The following is an 18,394-nucleotide window of genomic DNA, read 5'->3' as shown; positions in this document are numbered from 1 at the left end:
AGGAAGTGGAGATTCAAGGGCTTGGAATTTCCAGAGGACACTCGATTGCTGGAAATGGCCATGGAAAACTGCAGTTTATCCTCCAGAATGAGATGATTTATCTTAACCTGACTGCTCTGGTTAAGCAAGTTCAATAAAGCCTCCTGCGTCTGCCTCTAGATAAAAAGAAAAGGAGGACTTGTGGCACCTTAGAGACTAACAAATTTATTAGAGCATAAGCTTTCGTGAGCTACAGCTCACTTCATCCGATGAAGTGAGCTGTAGCTCACGAAAGCTTATGCTCTAATAAATTTGTTAGTCTCTAAGGTGCCACAAGTCCTCCTTTTCTTTTTGCGAATACAGACTAACACGGCTGCTACTCTGAAACCTGCCTCTAGATAGGATCAGTTGTTCAAATGTAAGACAGAAAAGTAATTTGGTTTGCTTACTCTGCTCCTGTCATATCTGTCAGTTTAATCAGTTCATTAACAATGTGATGACCTCCTTAGGCCTCTAGTCCCTAGAGGGTGTGCAAGATTAGTAGCTACTTTATTGGGGGGAAGAAGGCGCTACTAAATGGTCCTAAGAATTAAATTTCTCCTCGTCTTAGGTGAGAAATATGGGTTAGCAAATACCCATCTAATTCTCTCCTTTCCTCACAGGTGCTGAAGTAAAGTCATAAGCTTTGAGTAATGACTCCATCTGTGGAATTTAGTTCACTCAGAAGGCTATGATCTCTGCCTCCTACACTGGTTGATATAAAAGCAAGAGGGGAAGAGGCTTTGCTTGAAGTTGCTGCCATCTTAGAGGGTATGTTCAAGGCTCATTGCAGTCTACATAGGCTATTCTTAAAGATAAGAAATCACTTATCAGCCAAGGTGGGCTGATGAGCAGCCGTGCACTCCAATCTTGCTGGATCTGCAGTTCCAAGAATAGCCTTCATGCCATGTGGTAGGAAACAGATTGTATCATCCTCCTGCAAGAAATCCAGTTTAATTTTTGTTGAAAAATGTCTAAATGTAAGAGGTTAAACTCCTTGTTTTATAGATCTAGGCTTCATGAGCTGTATTCCTGCCTGTAGGTAGAGAAATAAATCTAAACAGGTAGTGTAACTATTTTGAGTTAATATAGAAAGATATATGTATCACCAGACTCTACATCGGGTATATGACAGGATTAGTTCACCTCTCCAATGTCAGGTTATAGTTATGCCGTAACTTCCTCTCACATTGGGGTAGCTGGGCTTCAGCGAGTTGGTGATTTGGTGCTTACCCCGCCCAACAAACCAATAAGAATCTGGCGCAAATAAAAATCTAAGTCAAAATCCAAATGAAACAGCACAGCCCTTCGAACTTTCCCTTTTGCTGGGTCACAGCCCTCCTTTGAAGGTCTGTCCATCTTCTCACCTCTCCAAGGTGTCACAATATCTTACCTCCTAAGACTCCCAACTTCTTGTCCACATCCGGCCCCCTTGGTTGTAGAGATATTTGCACCACTAGGTGGCACTGTGGGGAGCTTTGGCCCTTCCATTACTCCAAGATCAGGCCTTGGAACCTGAAAACCCTGGTCAGATGTCTGTCCTCAAACTTCAGACTGCACAGTTTCCCAGGGCCACATGCTAGGACACCTTGCTTTTAAATCTCCTAGGCCTTCTCCCAGTCTTCTTCCTTGGGCCATCTTAGAGTTTGCCAGGTTCTCCCTACTCTTTCTGAGTTTCTCACTATTCTGAGCCAGAGGCAGCTTTTATATAGCTTGACATTTTCTCCAAGCAGGCCTCGCTTCCAGTCTGACATGGCCTTCCAAGGACTACAATTTCCAGAAAACCAGTCTTTAAGAGGCTGGTACTTGGAACCTGCATGTGCTGGACCTAGCCCTGCCCTTAAAGGGACAGGTTTCAGAGTAGCAGCCATGTTAGTCTGTTTTCACAAAAAGAAAAGGAGTATTTGTGGCACCTTAGAGACTAACGAATTTATTTGAGCATTATTAAGCTTACGAAAGCTTATGCTCAAATAAATTTGTTAGTCTCTAAGGCGCCAAAAGTACTCCTTTTCTTAAAGGGACAGCGCACAATGCAACAGTGAGCCATCCATGAGTAGAAATTGGTAACTTCTGCTTTGTAGGTTACCATACATCTGAATTTTCCCAGACAAAACCTCTATTTTGAGTTTCATTTCTGTTTGGGGAGGATTTTAAAAATAACAGGAAATGTGTTAGGTTTTTGCAGAGCATACAAGCTGCAGTTCAGAAAGAACCCTGATTGGTCCACTTCCTGATTGGTCCCTCCCCTAAATCTGCAGCTGATTGGTCCATTCCCCTGCAAGCCACATCTCCTGGATCCCGCCCACCCAGGCTCCATATCCCAGCCCTGGGGAGGGGGTTCCACAGGGAGTCGCTGACTTATGGCTGTCGCTGTGTCCTGGGCTTGTGCCAGCCACCCTGCCACCGTGATGAGGAGCGACACTTCCCCTCCACCTCCATTGAGTACTCCCGCTTCTGGTACCCCCTCCAGCACCCTCCTCCTGCTTCTCTCCTCCCCACCCCCAGCAGTGTTCTCTTTTTGGGAACCTGAAATATGGTAACCCTACCTTTCAGCAGCACTCAAGCCAGCTAAGAAAGAGCTGTTGGTCAGCAACGTCCAATCCAGTGAATAATCTATGGACTCTTGTCTCAGAACAAGCATCTAACCTCTATTGGTCTTTCCTTCCACAGACTCCCAAGGGATCAGTTATATCTTAGAAAAATGGGAGTGCATACTAGTCATTACAGTAGGAGTTGGCACTAACATTTGCCATTATTGGACTGAAGAAGCATCTGAAAGCGCAGAAAAGAAAAACTGAAATGATAAATCCATAATAAACAAATCCTTGAATGACTGAAGCATCTTATTTCTTGCTAGGGTTATAAAAAATTAGCACTATCAGCTGCTTCAAACCTTAAAGAGTAGGGGACTCCTATATAGATCTGTGTGAATTACTGATTTTTCAGTTTCGTGGCTACACTAAGAAACCGGGGGGGGGGAAAATCTACTTATTTATACTGGTATTGTCAACTCTCATGATATTTGGTTTCCTTCTTAAGTCCCAGATCCTGGAGTCATAGGATTGTGGGAGAAACTCAGCTTTCATTTAAAAAAAAAAAAAGTTAATTTCTAGATCCCCAGGGTTGTAGAGAAAAGCTTGAAAATGTGACCCCCAAAAGACAAGTAAAAGGCACCCATTTTTTAAAAAAATATTATCTATTTTTAAGCCCCTCTCATGATTTTTTGGGCCTGACTTGTGGTTTCTGAAAGCTTTTAGTTGGCATGACTGCAGTATTCTCCAGTGAAAGGTGAGGAGAACAAGAGGCCTGTGTTAAATAGTCACACTGTTCTAGTATGTCCACAACATATCAAAGTTCAGATATTTGAAAATTAAGCTTGCTACTCCAGTAGATAGAAGAAAATACCTAACAGAAGGGCATCTTATCTTGATGCAATATTCTGTGAATGTGGATAACTCATTTCTTATTCAATAAAAGCCCCCTCCTGCCATGGGAGCACTAAAGCCGTATGTAACATTGCTCTTCTGTCTGGTATGGATCAAGCATAGCAGAATTGCAAAAAAGTTTCAGAATTGTTATGTTCAATCCATGCTAGCCAGGCAAACTATAAACTGATGGAGTGCTTGGTATAGAAAGCCTAAAGGAAAAGTTGCTACTACAATATTCTAAATCAGATTCCTTCCTTGAGAAAAGGCAGTAGAGAAGGAGAATGGGCCTGTCACACTTTGAATTGTGTGGTTCATATCCCATTCTTGGTAAAACTCCCTAGCTGTAGAATAAATTAATTTTACTGTAAAAATATAGAGATAATATGGAAAAATCAGTACTCAAGGTATACCTTTAACATAACTAAGGTAAAGCAATTCAAGAAATTTCTCACTAAAGGTAAGATTAAATTTTAAACGCTTCTTCCTACTAGAACATGCTACAACAAAATTGGAGATGGAGTAAACTATGGATCTCTATCAGAAATACACCTACCTGTGGCTTTTAATTAGAAATCTTAGGACTTTCATTTGTAAGGGCTATGCCATTAGCTGCTAGTTACTGAAATCTGCCTTGAACTTCTTTCCTCCAAAGCATAATGACAGGTTTCAGAGTAGCAGACGTGTTAGTCTGTATCCGCAAAAAGAAAAGGAGGACTTGTGGCATCCAATGAAGTGAGCTGTAGCTCACAAAAGCTTATGCTCAAATAAATTTGTTAGTCTCTAAGGTGCCACAAGTCCTCCTTTTCTTTTTCCTCCAAAGAGTATCTTGACTAGAAACCCAGACACAAATGAATCAGATTATTTCAAAGTAATTTTGCCACTTGTCATTGCTGATCAAACCACTGTGCTGAAATTGCAGGCATGCATACATGGTTCTTGGAGTGCATCTAGTCACTTAACATTATGTTGAAGTATAAGCAGATGCTGTAAGCAAGACCTGATTTCACAAAGTACAGGTCAAAAGTGTCTTTTGGAAACAGCCACACGACTAACTCATTAGAAACAATTGAATTACTTTGGATGTACAGTGGTGTAAATAAGAACTTGGTTCTCTATGGGTAGGTTAAACCAAGGCAGAGAGGGAAAATGTCACTAAAAGTATGATGTCATTTATCACCCAGCACAATAAGCTGCAGCATGTGATTCTATGTTTATTAATTTAACGGGAGTAGATCCTAAAACAAATAATTTCTAGTTCAACTTATCCAATGATTACTAGTCAATTTGTAGTTGGTTATAACACTAACATTTATTTCATGTAATATTAATTACAAACACACTTAAAATGATACTAATAAGCATCTTAAGTTGATAGTGTTTGACAAAATCTCCACTGGACTTTCATCCTTAAGGTTCTTCCACAGTCATCCACTGCTGTAGCCTAGGTTTATTGGGATTATGTTCTATCAACCAATCAGCAAACCAAATCTACAGAATGAAAAGAACATCTTCTATAACTATATAAAGAAAACATGAAAAGCCATTTCACTCCCATAAAAACTGACCCTTTTTATTAAAGACACTATTTTGATAAAGACACTACTAAACACACCCTTTGTTTGAGACACTATTAAAGTATGCAGAACTGTACAGCCCAGTTTATAGTAAGCCATAAACTCTATTTACCAAGTTTGCCTTTTTAATCTATTCATACTACATATTGCTCTTCAGTCTTGAGGTGCTTAAAATGAATTTTAGAGTTTTCATGTCAGGGACTATCTCTATATAAGTGTTTGTACAGGGGCATTTTAGCCCTACCTTAGTACAAATAAAAAGTATGAGGATTCTATTTTAAAAATAGAATATGCACTCAAATACTTACAGAAAAGTATTATTAAATTATGTCAGTTCTATCAACACTGCCAGCTACTTCAACACATTGAGCCCTTCATACAAAGTCAGTGTCACAACTTTCCACACTGCAATCATGTTTGAGTACTTTACAGTAACCCTTACAGGCAGGAAATGGACCCCTTGAGAAGTCAACAAATGTGATGTTCTGGTACTTTTTGAAAATACAGCACATCGTGTAAATTTTCTAGCAAACTGTAATTGTATCTAAGCACAGATGTGAGGGGCAGGAATGCCTGAGTTCTAATTCCATTTGCTAATGACTCACTCTGGCCTTAGGCAAATTACTTACCCTCTCTGCCTTGATTTCTCCATTTGTAAAATAGAGCTTATCACACATACTTGCATACTTCATAAGGCTGTTGAACACTAATTAGTGGATGTCAAGTGTTAAGTACTAGTAAACTGCTTACAGTACTGTGAAGGGAGAGGAGAATTGATAGAGTAGTAGAAGGGAAATGGAAGCAGGGATTAGTATCAGATATGAACACAATGCTTTGTCAAGGGTTACAGACAGGTAGACTAAATAGAATAATCCTAGGAGGTTACAGGGAAGAATCTAAGGGACTAGGGCATTGAGCAGATCTGAACACTAAACACAAAACAGTTGAATTCATACACAGTGACAAAAAGTGGTGCAATTGGGAGGAAGAGGTTATAGGTTACTGCATTTTAGAGAAATGATTAAAACAACAAGAATAAGTACTTCAGCAGAGAGAGAGTCAAGGCAAAGAGAACAATGATAGCAGATGTACAGACAAGATGATGTAGGAGTAAAAAGTTAGCATAATTAAGGGGCAAGGAAGACTCCTAAATTTTTCAACTTTGGAGAAAATTAAAGTTTTTATGTCCTGCACCAAAGTTCATGCAGTCATACGGGAGTCTTTCTATTCACTTCAATGGGCTTTGGATAAGATGCTTATTTAAGGGGATTAATGATGACAGAAGGTCAAGAGGTTTAGTCAGTGACGTGGGCCTTTATACCAAATTCATTGCAGCAGTATAGATGATTGGAAAGGGGTCATAAGAAAACAGTTGGACACCTGTAGATGGTTTCATTGGAGAACTACTCAGGGGTCAAAGTTTATGTTAACCACGGTGAACGTGATTACACGACCAAGAGAGTCCCAACCTAAGATAAGCAGTTAATTTGATATTACTAATTGTAGCATATATAGCAGAAGTTAAAATACAGAAATCTTTTCTGAGAGATCCTGCATGCATGCATTTTTTTTTTCTAAAAAAGCTGCCAAAGCTTCACTGAATTAGCAAACTGTCACAAAGCATTTAATCTTACTCATGCCCACTGGTACCCAGTAGTGGTTTCTCCCAGCTAAACTAGGTAGAGAGGCAGATATTTGACATCAATGTACCTTAGCTGGCCCTTGATTTCTACGAAGAGAGGTAAAGCAGTTTTCCATGAAATATTATCAGGAACCATGAATGTCACCATAAAGCAAACATAATACAAGGGAAGAATTTTGTATGACAGAATACAAACCAATGGATCTGCTGGTTTCTGCTTACAAAGCTCGGTGAGCCCAGCTAGTAGTGTAGGATTGACATAGAGGTTCAGGTAATCCTTAGCAGCTTGTCCAACTGGAATTGGCTCAATAATCACTGGAAAGAATAGCCATGTGAGTTGAATTATTGCAAAGCAATTTGCTTATGTTAAAAATTACTTTCCTTCAAATGTTTAATATATGGTGGTTATATTTTCCTTGTAATTGATAATACTTAACCCTTTGTATGGCTTCTCTGCAAGCCATACACCATGACACAGAGCTACTGCAGTGTGTTGCCCCCAAAGCAATTCTAAGATGGATGGATATTGCATGTTGGTGATCATACACTGGCAGTGGTTGGTCCAGGGGAAAAAAAGCACCCTTTTAGATGATTGCGGGGGAGGAAAAAATAAGACAAATTGAGGACCTACCCACTTCACTGGATATTTATTGGGCACAGGAGAGCCCATTGGGGACTACTTCTTCAGTGCCCCACTACTGCGGAGCTAGCTTGTCACCCTGGAGGACCTACATCAGATATTGCATTTTTATTGTGGGGCAAGGGACAGAGATAGAATGATTTACATGGGATTCTGAAGAGGGAAAATGCATGATCTCCAGGGGAAGAGAGACTAACGTTCATACTAAAGAAAGACCTGCGACAGGATATGAGACAGGTTTTCAAGTGGTTTGAATTCTGTTTAAACATAGTTGCAACTAAAATGATTTTAAACTCAGGACCACATGCTACTCCTATTTGGTTTTCTGGTGTAGTGGATACGAAACTCCATGAGTATCTAATCATAGATTTTACTTAGAATCACTCTTTTGAGGATTGTGTCATCCTTCCCCTTAACCTATGGAACAAGCAAAGGGCTCTGTCCCAAAACTCACAGGTGCCTTTCTCCACGCTAATTGGAACTTGGCTCCTGAACTGTACTGCCATGTGACCCTCCACCAGTGGATGAGCATGAATCCCGTACCCCAGTCTCAGAAGAGGGAATTCAACCATTTCAGATCAACAGTAACTCCAGGGCAGATTTTCACTTGGAAAGCCACTCTGCTCCCAGTGAAACATGCTGATATGAAGTAGCTCCATGGTTCCTCCCATTCCCTGAATTTGCCTGCCCCAATTCAAATGTCATAGAGGGGCATTTGCAGTATCTGTGGGGCAGAAGGGAAATTAATTCCCAACTACTGTCATTTGGGTAGCTCTTCAAATAGATTTTGCTATTTTCTGCTCCACATGGCATAGCAGCTCAGCCATAGTTTAGATAGTCAATGAAAATGGGACCAAACTGTTCTAGAACATTTTTCAACCCCCCTTTACGAGCCTAGGTTCTATATTGAATGTTTGGCTAAAGACAGGTAGGAATAAGGCAGGAGCCATACACTCCTGAAGCTGACTTGCAGTTTACAGGCAAATAAATGCTAACTCTGTACCTTCAGGAAACATGAATCGAATTTCTCTTTCTGCTGAGGAAAATCTGATACTGCCATGAACTGCATTCCTCAGATCATCTGTCCCATAGATTGCTCTTAAACTAAAAGCAACAGAAAAAAGTGTTTGGAGGGCTCTCTCACTCAGATTGCAATAAATGAGGTCCAATTAACAAAATCTTTCCAGTTAACAAAATCTTTTGTTTCTTTTTTGTGCCATAATTTCAAAATGAAAAAGGTTGGCCCAAACCTTTATTAATTTTCTACAGTAAGGGTGAAATCCTCATCCTAGTGAAGTCAACCCTTCACTTCACAAGGCCAGAATTTGACCTTAAATCTATTCTTCAGTAAGTTACCTGTCAGGGTGTGTTTCCTTAGCTCTTATGCTATTTGATGGTCCAATCAACTCTTTCCAGTATGCAATAGCATTATGTCTGGCGAGAACCATAGCAACTAAAGACCCAGAACTCATATATGCTGTTAAATTAGGAAAAAACATTTTGCCATATTGATCTGCATAAAAGTTGCTGCATTGCTCTGGGCTTAGTTGGAGCTTTCGTTTCTAAAAAACAAAGAAAAGGAAAAAGTAAGCTTCTATTTTAAGCATATATTGTATTATTTATGGATGAACACCACCAAGATTTACATTAAAATACTAAATTGCATAATTTATATTTTCCAGTACTTGTAATGAATTACAACTCTCCAATTTCCTATATTAAGCTATTTATCAGCAGCCATTATGTCTTCTTTAAAACGTGGTGAAATGAGACAAAATGGTATTGTGGGATCTCATGTTTGTGTCTTGGTAGTTTCCACATAAAATCTGAGCAACGTACAAGTAAAACATTTTTTCTGACCTGCAAGCTCAACTGGGCTCTGAAAGACAAGTTATATTCTGTTTCAAGTAATAATAAATATTCCGCAAATGGAAGTGTCAATTTCTGTTGATGATGTATAACTGGGAAAATAATCCAGCTCACTCTCCCACAGCTGTATTGGTTCTGCAGTGCTTACAGGAGTAAAGAGTAGTAAAAACGTAATTTACTGACAAAAAGTAAGCAGACACTAATCAGAATACACACAAGAAGATGTCACTTTAGTCAATTTTCTAACCATAAACATGCTATCGCATTTTTTAAACTGATGTTTGTAATGCATTATTCTAATTAGACTGTATATAAGAAACTGAATGCATTATCAGTGGTCTGTGGTTTAGTTATTCAGCTCAGCAATACTATTTTGCATTTTTATGCAATCTTCTCTTCATCCTAGACCACTACCTATAGAACTGTTCTATTTTTCATTCAAAGTATATATATTTATATATTCTCCAGAATAACTAACTAACTTGCAGATAGCAAGGATTAAGGCAATTATCAGTGGCAGATTATTAGTGAGGACTGAGTAAGCATACAACATTCACTAAAGAAAGCAAGCAAAAGAAATTAAAGGAAAATTTGTGCTCTTTGAGCCCAACCCTCTGACATTGGAGCACCTTCAGTTACTTGACTTTAATGTTGAGGTCACTGGGTACCTCACAGGAAGCTTTAAGCACTGTATGTTAGCAAGTCTCAGATTTTATCTTTGTGAAATTTGATACATTACATGTAAAGCAAATAAAATGTTGGGGGGGGGGAACTTTGATGTACTAAAAATGATACAGAAAATTATGATTTTGAAAAAAAAAATGAAAGTAAGGTTTTCTAGTCCTTACTCCATTAAAGATTCATATACAATTCCATAGCAAATATACTATACTTGACACCTACTATTTTAGTAGATGGAATTTAATGGGCTGAGAAGGAACATTTCAACTGAGATGAATACAAGGGTTTTACTTGTCTATCAAACTGTTTCTGAGCAGCTCAACTTGCTCCACTTAGGTTTCTGAACTGCCACCTCTAAAAGACAAAATAATTCAACACAGCTGTATAATGGTGACATCTAGTGGCCAGTTCCTAAAAATCCAATGAACAGTAATTACTTTAAGCCAGTGATACCCAACCTTTATAGCCTGAGAGCTGCACATATTAATTCAGAGGTCAAGGAACCACAAGCCATACTTTGGGGTACATCTTTGATCCACTTTGCTTCTTCTGCAGTGAAAAAGGAGCAAATGCACTCTACAAGTCTGCTATTGCAAATTCCTGCTGGTATAGAAGTGACACTGCCAACTCTTATAGCTCCCTCCCCACAGCTCCTGAAACATCCTTGCTAGACATTTCCCTAGGTTCAGCCACAGCCAGTTGATCTTCTTTCCAACTCCCACTGGGCCTCCAATGGCTTGGCAGGGAAGCAGGCAATGGAAGAGCCAGAGCTACTCTCTCCTCTCTCTCCTGAGGGGCCAGGTGTTTGGCAGTTGTGGCAGTAAAGAGATAAACACTGCTCAGAATGCTCCTGGTTCACATCAGAGCTGCTCCTGAGGCTGCAAGGGAAGGTGGTGCCTCCACTTCCATCTTGAAGTGACAAGGCTAATTCACTTCTGTTCTATAAATGAGAGAGAGTGTAAAAACTGCAGTGACTGGGAAACCAATTGCATATCAATGATTTGCAATGAACTTAGCAAATGCATACAACAGAAGAGACTTGATGGGGTTCTGCTGTATTCTTAGAAAAGTGATTCAGTTTAAAATTTTAAATTGTTGCTTGACATTTGCATGTATCTGCTCCCTATATGTTGTCAAAGTCCCGGGTACAGAGTTTATTGACAAAACCAATGTTTTCCCTGCTGCCAGCAATGCAGAGTCGATGTTTCTATGGAAGCTGCATTCTGTTCCACCTCTTGCAGCAGCAGCAGAATTACCAGCTCATTTGCACTAAAAGAATCTTTCCTTCTGGTAATGGTGGTTGCTGATATATAAAGTTTCTGAAAATCAATTAGTATTCTATGTTTTATTTACAATGCTGGCAGTTAGAAAAATCTTGTTCTGACTTGTAAACAGTGGTGCTGAAACTATGAGTGTTGGGGGTACTATTGCACCCCTGGGCTTGAAGTAGTATTAAACACCAAATACATGGTTTCTATAGTTTTCATGATCAGCATAAAAATTGTTCCAGCATCCCCGCTTGTAAACTAAGCCATTTTATATGGAACTCCAGATATAATAAATATGGAACCTCAGGATGCTATTGCCTATAGAACCCACTGAGACAATAAATATGGAACAGCAAGATGCTATTTTTGAAATCACTTTTCTTAGGTGTGAGGCAATTCTCCTAAAAGGCCCATATTTTTTTAATTTAACGTACCCTCCCCTGCACATCATACCTAATTTGAAAGCTAATTTTATGTACGTTTAGCCGAAGCATGATGTTGAGCTGTCAAGTGGGGTCATAAGCCTGTAGGAAAGCTGAAACTATAGTACCCAAAATGAGGAATTGTCATTTTTTGCACAGTTCTAGAAATATAACATGACTATGACTATAGTTTTTACTGTTTCAGTTAATTTCAACACCTTAATGTGCTGTCTATAGGTCACAGCTACCAAATGACAATGTATTAAAAGATTTGTATTGGTTTTGCATGGGCAAATTTCCCCACCCCGAAATGATTAAGCTGTTTAGCATTTGGCAAAGACAGCAAATATCAACATTTTGCAATATACTAACATGAAATATTGTCACATTGACAATTAAGAATATGCAAAGTGTTGCAAGTGATTATAATAGTTTTCTATTTTTTCAGTTGAAATTGGCTGACCAGATCAGTCTAACACTGAAGGTTGTTCACCAGTAACACTAGATTACGTGCCCATAACTTTTGCTGCACAGTGGGTAGATATAAATATATGAATTCCTAAAGGGATGCTTCTTCATTTGTAAGCTTTTGTACATATAATGTAGCATCTAGTACTAGCCTTTGAAATATTCTAGAAACTAGCTTTTGATTTCAGTGACACTTATGCACAGGTTTAGTATTAGAGATGACAATACAAAATTTATTATGAATATGCAAACGCTAAGAGAGAAAGAAGACTGGAACTAAGACTGGATGCAAGAAATACCAGGTGATTTGTGGATGGTGGAAAAAGTTTCAAAATGTGGCATACAACCAGTAACTTGTAAAATTCCTCTGTAAACATATGGTTCAAAATGCACCTGAGAGTGTAGGAACACCTCCAACTCAAACACTCCTTGCTGGAGGCTTTTCCAATGGCAAAGTAGCAAAGTCTGGGAAGAAGCTCAAGATTTGTACAGTACTGAAGAGAAAGTGGATACAAGGATGCTTCTGCATGATGTATGTACCAACATGGCTTTTGGATCTTTTGGTGTCCAAGAAACCATAGTAATTAGGTCACCTGATAATAGATATTTTGGCCGTTGCTGGAACACAAAGATAACATGTAGATTGAAACAGGCACCATTACAGCACACTGACAAGCACTGCTTCATACCTGTGCATGCAATTTGTGATGCACTCACTCCTGATTTCCGCAGCATCCTTCTTGCTGCACACACATTAGTAGGATTTGACTCTGTCATCCCTGTTTGGTATTGGGGAAAAAAATCTGTATCTAATACTGCCAAAACAAAGGGAGCTTACTGCTTCAGAGACCTTATCAAACTGGCAGAAAGTGGTGGACAGCAAAGAAGTTGGTAGCACTGCTGTATGACCAGAGCAAGAAAGGAAAGGAGACCCCCAGAGACACGAGTTGTTTGTACCTCAATCTAGCCATCAAAAAGGACAAGTCACTGGCCAACTCCCACCAGGTGAAGACAGTTTTGAAGGACATGTCAAAAGAGCATCTTGGCAAACACAGATTTGGATGTCTTCACACATAGGTAAACCATATATTGGATCACCATTGCAATATGGATGGAAATAGGTGGATGATGAACTGCTTCTTACACTCTTCAAGGGCCCAATGGCATCTCAGCTTATACAAGATCTTATCTGGGCCAGTAAAAGAAGGGATCGCTGCACAACAAATAGCGTCTGTACTCAGAACAATCTTCCCTGCACAGAACAGTGTACTTGCTTATGTAACGAAGACTGTGATAATCCACGCCCTCTCGACAGAGATCATAATGATGAACAAGATGGATGATAATGATGTTGACTAGAAACGTCACCAGTACTGTTACATTTCAATGATACCTGTACAAATGTATTAGATTTTGTTGAATCCTTTGGATTGTTGTCATGATTCTTTGAGGTCACAAAGAAATCCAATTTTAGGTCTTGAAATAATACAGAGTCATTAGACTAACAGAAACGAATGCAAATATTTTATAGTGGCCATTTTAACAGGATGATGTTAGTATTATTGTTTATCCCCATTTCTATGTTAATGGTACCACATGACAGCTCCATATCATACCTCATCTTAAAGTAGACATAAGCTTTCAAAAGATGTATGATATGCATGTGTGTAGAAAGGGTACATTAAATCAACCAAATTGGTGGTGTTTGCATCTTGCTTATCAGATCATAAACAAACTTCAAATCAAAACCAATAGTGTGCAGAATCTTGTTTTATGTACAGCATATTACCTGAACAATGGTGAATCCTGATCTGAGAATTATATCTTCTATTTCTTCTTCTTTGTCAATTACATCTGGTTTGATGAGGGCCAGAGTTCTTTCTACATAAATCTGAGGCTCAGGCATTAATGCTTGCATCTTTGCTTCAAGATTAAAATTTCAGCGCTTCTCCCTTATAATAAAACACTGTGTTTTCAGTAATTACATGACATTCTTGTTAGCTGAACATGCAATTACATACCAGCATCTTTTGTTATATTACCTTTCTAAAATTTGACAGTTTACTCATACATAGGAGATAGAAAAAGAATCCCCCACACCCACAGAGGTTACTCAGAAAGCAATACTATTACTGGGCCACCGCTTGCAAGACCTTTCTGCCAAAGAAGGCCTATGAGGAAGAGAGAAAGTCTGATACAGGTGTTAGCTGATGCCCATGTGTCTACTGGGCATCTCTCAACAGTGGAAGCACTTGCTTGTTTGGCCCATGAAGTTGCTAAAGATCAGTTGCTATATGGCTCTCTACTTCATCATTGTGGGCCGCAATGTGTTATCTGGGACGCAGAAGCTGGGTGGCAGGACAGGGTCAGCCCTAGCCCTGATCCCGACCCAGGACCCTGTGTGGGGCCAGCTGGCTGCCCACCACAGTACCCCGTCATGCAAGGCTGGCCAGGTGTTCTGGAGCCAGAGCTTGTAGGGCCGGGCAGCTGCCCCGGACTCCTGACCCTGCAGGGCCGGGCAGCTGCCCCAGAGCTTGCAGGGCCGGGCAGCTGCCCCAGAGCTTGCAGGGCCGGGCAGCTGCCCCAAACCCTGGAGCTTGTGGAGCCACCTGGCAGCCCCAGACCCCTGACCCCAAGGGGCCGGGCAGCCCGGACCCCATTGCACCAGGCAGCCGGGAACCATGCGGGCCGGCCCTTCAGCCCAGAGATGAGCTGGGCCACAGCTATTTGCTAAATGGGCTGCATGCAGCCTGCAGGTTGAGAATCACTGCTTATAGATCTTGTGGAGTGTGCCTTGATTCTTGCTGAGACTTCAGTAAGAGCATTCTTTGGTTCTTGCAGCTTGCAGAACCTAAGGTCAGGCTTGTTAATATGCTATCTGCATCAGGTTTTTCCCATTCCTCCCTGATCGATCCTCAAAAGAAAAATACAGGAGAATTGCTGCTTCAGGAGAAGATTTTGAGGAACAGTATTTGCTTTGAGGCTTATCCTCAGGAATCTTCTTAGGATGGGTCTGGATTGTGAACACAACCTTTTTGCACATGGCCTCAAACTTCACAAGGGGAAAAAAACTGTTTTTTACAAGTCCTACTCAGATTCAAAGCCTGAAAAACTCTCCTTCCTTGGTAGAGGAGTCCAAGTCAAAGGATAGTACCTTCTGGATTTTTTTGTACTTTTTCTTTCCCTTTTTAGTTCTTTTGGGCTTTTTTCACTTTTTGGTCTACTTTAAGAGTATTACTGACTGGCTGTAATCAGAGCACGATCTTTTGCAGCTTGCTTTGTGCACAACCCAGAGCTCTCTAGAAACTTCTCCCTCTGAGTCCTTCCCTTCAGTGTCCCACTCCCCTAAGCTGCGGATGGGGTCTCATTGTCAGAGTTCCCTGGCTCTAATTGGGAGGGAAGGGGCTGGTTATGAGCCCTGCTTCTCTTCCTAAGGCACTTAAGACCCATTTCAAGACTTGTGGAGGAGGACCAGTAGCCCTGCAAGGGCTTAACTGTGTGACTCCAAGACTTACCTCCTCCTCTGGGTCATCTGGATAAAGTCCTCCTCCTCCTCCTCCTCAGAGCCTCTTCCTGTTCTGCTCTGTGACTTTTGCAGTGGAGACATAGCTATTGGGGAGGGGAATAGGGGCCAACATGCCTGTCCAATTCAGAGTCCTGTGGGTTGGCTGGCTGGCAGCAAGCTGGACATAATATATCCTCTGTCAAGCCTGGGGAAGCTTCCTCACATACTGAGCACCTTTTGTGCTTTGCCCGGTACTTGCACAGCTGCTGTGCCATACATAAAAGAGGGCAGAGGACCTCAGCAGGGAAGCACTGCTGCAGAGGCTCCCCACAGCTGTGGCCTTGAAGCTGCACAAACCCTAAACCACGCAGAAGGTTTGGAACAAAGAAAAAAAGCTCACTATTGCCTGAAAATGGTTAAAAAATAAAGACAAAAAAGATGATGAGAAAAACTGCTCCTTGGCTGCTGTGCCTCTGGTTAAGTGGGAGAAAAAGGAGTGGCCAGCAAACGCCGTGCCATAGCTTTGAACTGCCTTTGGAAACTGCAGAGTGCAGGGGAGCACCAGACGTAGCAGAACTGTGGGAGATGCAGGGCTGCAGAAAGTGCTCAATCCTGCAACCCACAGCCACTCACATTGTCCCACTGAAGCCAAAGGCACTATTTACTTGAATGAGGGCTGGGACCCTTTTACTCTGATCTGGCCCAACTAAACTTCAACGTCTTTCTCACTTTGATTAGGAAATTATAAGATTATCCTGAGCACTTAATTTAAACATAAGAGCATGGTACTGTACAAACTCTGTCAGGCCATTAATGAGCTCATAAACTAAAAATATAATGCAAGCACTTGTCCTAGGGTCCAATCCAGGACACCTGAAGCACTTGCCCTGGCTGACGTGTCATGGATGGGCTCCACCAAACCACCAGAGAGAAATGAGAGGCTTATTCCCTGAAAACTGGCGAATACTTCCTTCATGGGAGATACCACAGCGGTATCCGTGCAGAAAATCATAGAATATCAGGGTTGGAAGGGACCCTAGAAGGTCATCTAGTCCAACCCCCTGCTCAAAGCAGGACCAAGTCCCAGTTAAATCATCCTAGCCAGGGCTTTGTCAAGCCTGACCTTAAAAACCTCTAAGGAAGGAGATTCTACCACCTCCCTAGGTAACGCATTCCAGTGTTTCACCACCCTCTTAGTGAAAAAGTTTTTCCTAATATCCAATCTAAACCTCCCCCATTGCAACTTGAGACCATTACTCCTCGTTCTGTCATCTGCTACCATTGAGAACAGTCTAGAGCCATCCTCTTTGAAACCCCTTTTCAGGTAGTTGAAAGCAGCTATCAAATCCCCCCTCATTCTTCTCTTCTGCAGACTAAACAATCCCAGCTCCCTCAGCCTCTCCTCATAAGTCATGTGCTCTAGACCCCTAATCATTTTTGTTGCCCTTCGCTGTACTCTTTCCAATTTATCCACATCCTTCTTGTAGTGTGGGGCCCAAAACTGGACACAGTACTCCAGATGAGGCCTCACCAATGTCGAATAGAGGGGAACGATCACGTCCCTCGATCTGCTCGCTATGCCCCTACTTATACATCCCAAAATGCCATTGGCCTTCTTGGCAACAAGGGCACACTGCTGACAAAAAAAAAAAGAGCTGGTTCTCATTGTAGACCATTTAGTTCTTTAACGCCGGGGTGTCACTGGAAGAGAAGCAAAACAAGGGGCCCGATCCTGCAGCTTCTGGCGCTCCACTTGCAGTCAGCTGGAATTGTGCGCGCGCAAGACACGCCGGGTTGGACCCCCATCAGCATGGGAACCTACTGACACGGGGACATCCAGGCCTCAGGGCTGAGCTGGGGATCTGCCACGTGAGACCGACCCACGGACCCACCCCGCTCTCCTGCGGCGCTGAACCTGGAGGGGTGGGAGCAGAATCTGCCCCTGGTGGCCCCCGGCACTCGGGCAGGGGATCGCTGCCTGGCCCCCGCAGCCAGCCCGCTCCCTAGGCCACCCGGCCCTGCGAGCCCCTCTCCCCGCACGGAAGCCCGCAGACCCCGGTGGGTGAGGCCCCCCCCCCATGGGGTCGGCGCCCCTGGGGAGCCCGGGGGTAGAGCCGGCCACGACCCCACACACCTTCCGCCCAGCAGCTCCTGGTTGCTAAGAGACCCGAGGCAGCCGCCGAAGGAGCCGCCCCCTACGGGGCGGGCCGAGGTCCCTGCCAAGCGCGCGTTCGGTGCCTCGGAGCCCCGCGCGCGGCGGGGAGCGTGGGCCGGCGTCTGGGGAACGGCGGCGCCCGCCGCTCCAGGCACGTCCGCGCGCGGGTTGTTCCCATAGCAACGCGTAAGGGCGTTTGGAGAGCGACTCCCTACTCCCCCTCCCCCCCGGCCTCACTCCGCTTGCGCGTGGCTCTTCCTTCCTGCTCCTTTCTCCGCGCCCAGCCGCCCCGTGTGGACGTGCGGCATCCGGATTGGCCACAAACCCCTGCCGCCCTCTTACGACAAGCATCGGGGGAGCTGCCGGCGTTCTGCTTAATTTCTGCCAGGGCTGCGCCCCAGCACCTGCAGGCTTGAGCCCCTGCACCGCTTTCATTACAGATTAACCATCGCCGTGTCCCCTGATCCCTCAGACCCAGACGCTCTGGAGGTTTCGTGGGCTTGAGGCGGTGGCGGTCTCTCTGGCTGGCGACAAAGGGCTTTGGTGTGTGTTTGTCGCTGAGATTTAAGCTTCATGTCTCACGGGTTTGAAAGCCGGCTCATTTCAATTCTGCACGCGGGTCATACATACTATGAATTATTTATATACCACCTCTGAGCTGGAAGGATCCCCCAACGCTTCACTACTCGCCATAAACCTGGTCCTGGAATTGCAATTGAACGCA

At 42.6% G+C, this 18,394-nt stretch overlaps 1 protein-coding gene across 4 annotated transcripts; it reads right to left on the bottom strand.

The window, feature by feature from the left end:
* Window positions 1–4,637: 4,637 nt before the first annotated feature.
* Window positions 4,638–17,853, bottom strand: NME5 (NME/NM23 family member 5). Of its 4 annotated transcripts, none has more exons than XM_043490993.1 (6): window positions 17,650–17,853; window positions 13,800–13,966; window positions 8,659–8,864; window positions 8,306–8,406; window positions 6,885–6,977; window positions 4,638–4,934 (listed from the first exon to the last, which is right to left on the bottom strand). In XM_043490993.1, exons 2-6 carry the CDS (start codon window positions 13,926–13,928, stop codon window positions 4,921–4,923), a joined length of 543 nt encoding a protein of 180 aa, XP_043346928.1. In that variant the 5' UTR covers window positions 13,929–13,966; window positions 17,650–17,853; the 3' UTR covers window positions 4,638–4,920. The 4 variants fall into 4 exon arrangements, with proteins under 4 accessions (XP_043346928.1, XP_038267864.1, XP_043346926.1 ...); XM_038411936.2 differs by having other exon boundaries at window positions 6,859–6,977; window positions 13,800–13,962; window positions 17,650–17,851; XM_043490991.1 differs by having other exon boundaries at window positions 6,859–6,977; window positions 17,650–17,850.
* Between the last annotated feature and the right edge of the window lie 541 nt (window positions 17,854–18,394).

The sequence above is a fragment of the Dermochelys coriacea genome, chromosome 8 (assembly GCF_009764565.3).
Source record: "Dermochelys coriacea isolate rDerCor1 chromosome 8, rDerCor1.pri.v4, whole genome shotgun sequence".
NCBI lineage: Eukaryota > Metazoa > Chordata > Testudines > Dermochelyidae > Dermochelys > Dermochelys coriacea.
This window is presented reverse-complemented; position numbering and strand designations above follow the sequence as displayed.

What these genes read in the sequence shown, in the direction of transcription:
- NME5 (XM_038411936.2), bottom strand. Translation starts at nt 13,928, where the DNA reads ATGCAAGCATTAATGCCTGAGCCTCAGATTTATGTAGAAAGAACTCTG. An exon ending in CAGGATTCACCATTGTTCAG is followed by an intron (nt 8,865 to 13,799) that starts GTAATATGCTGT and finishes TTTGTTTTTTAG; the next exon opens with AAACGAAAGCTCCAACTAAG. An exon ending in AGAAACCAGCAGATCCATTG is followed by an intron (nt 4,935 to 6,858) that starts GTTTGTATTCTG and finishes TTCATTCTGTAG; the next exon opens with ATTTGGTTTGCTGATTGGTT.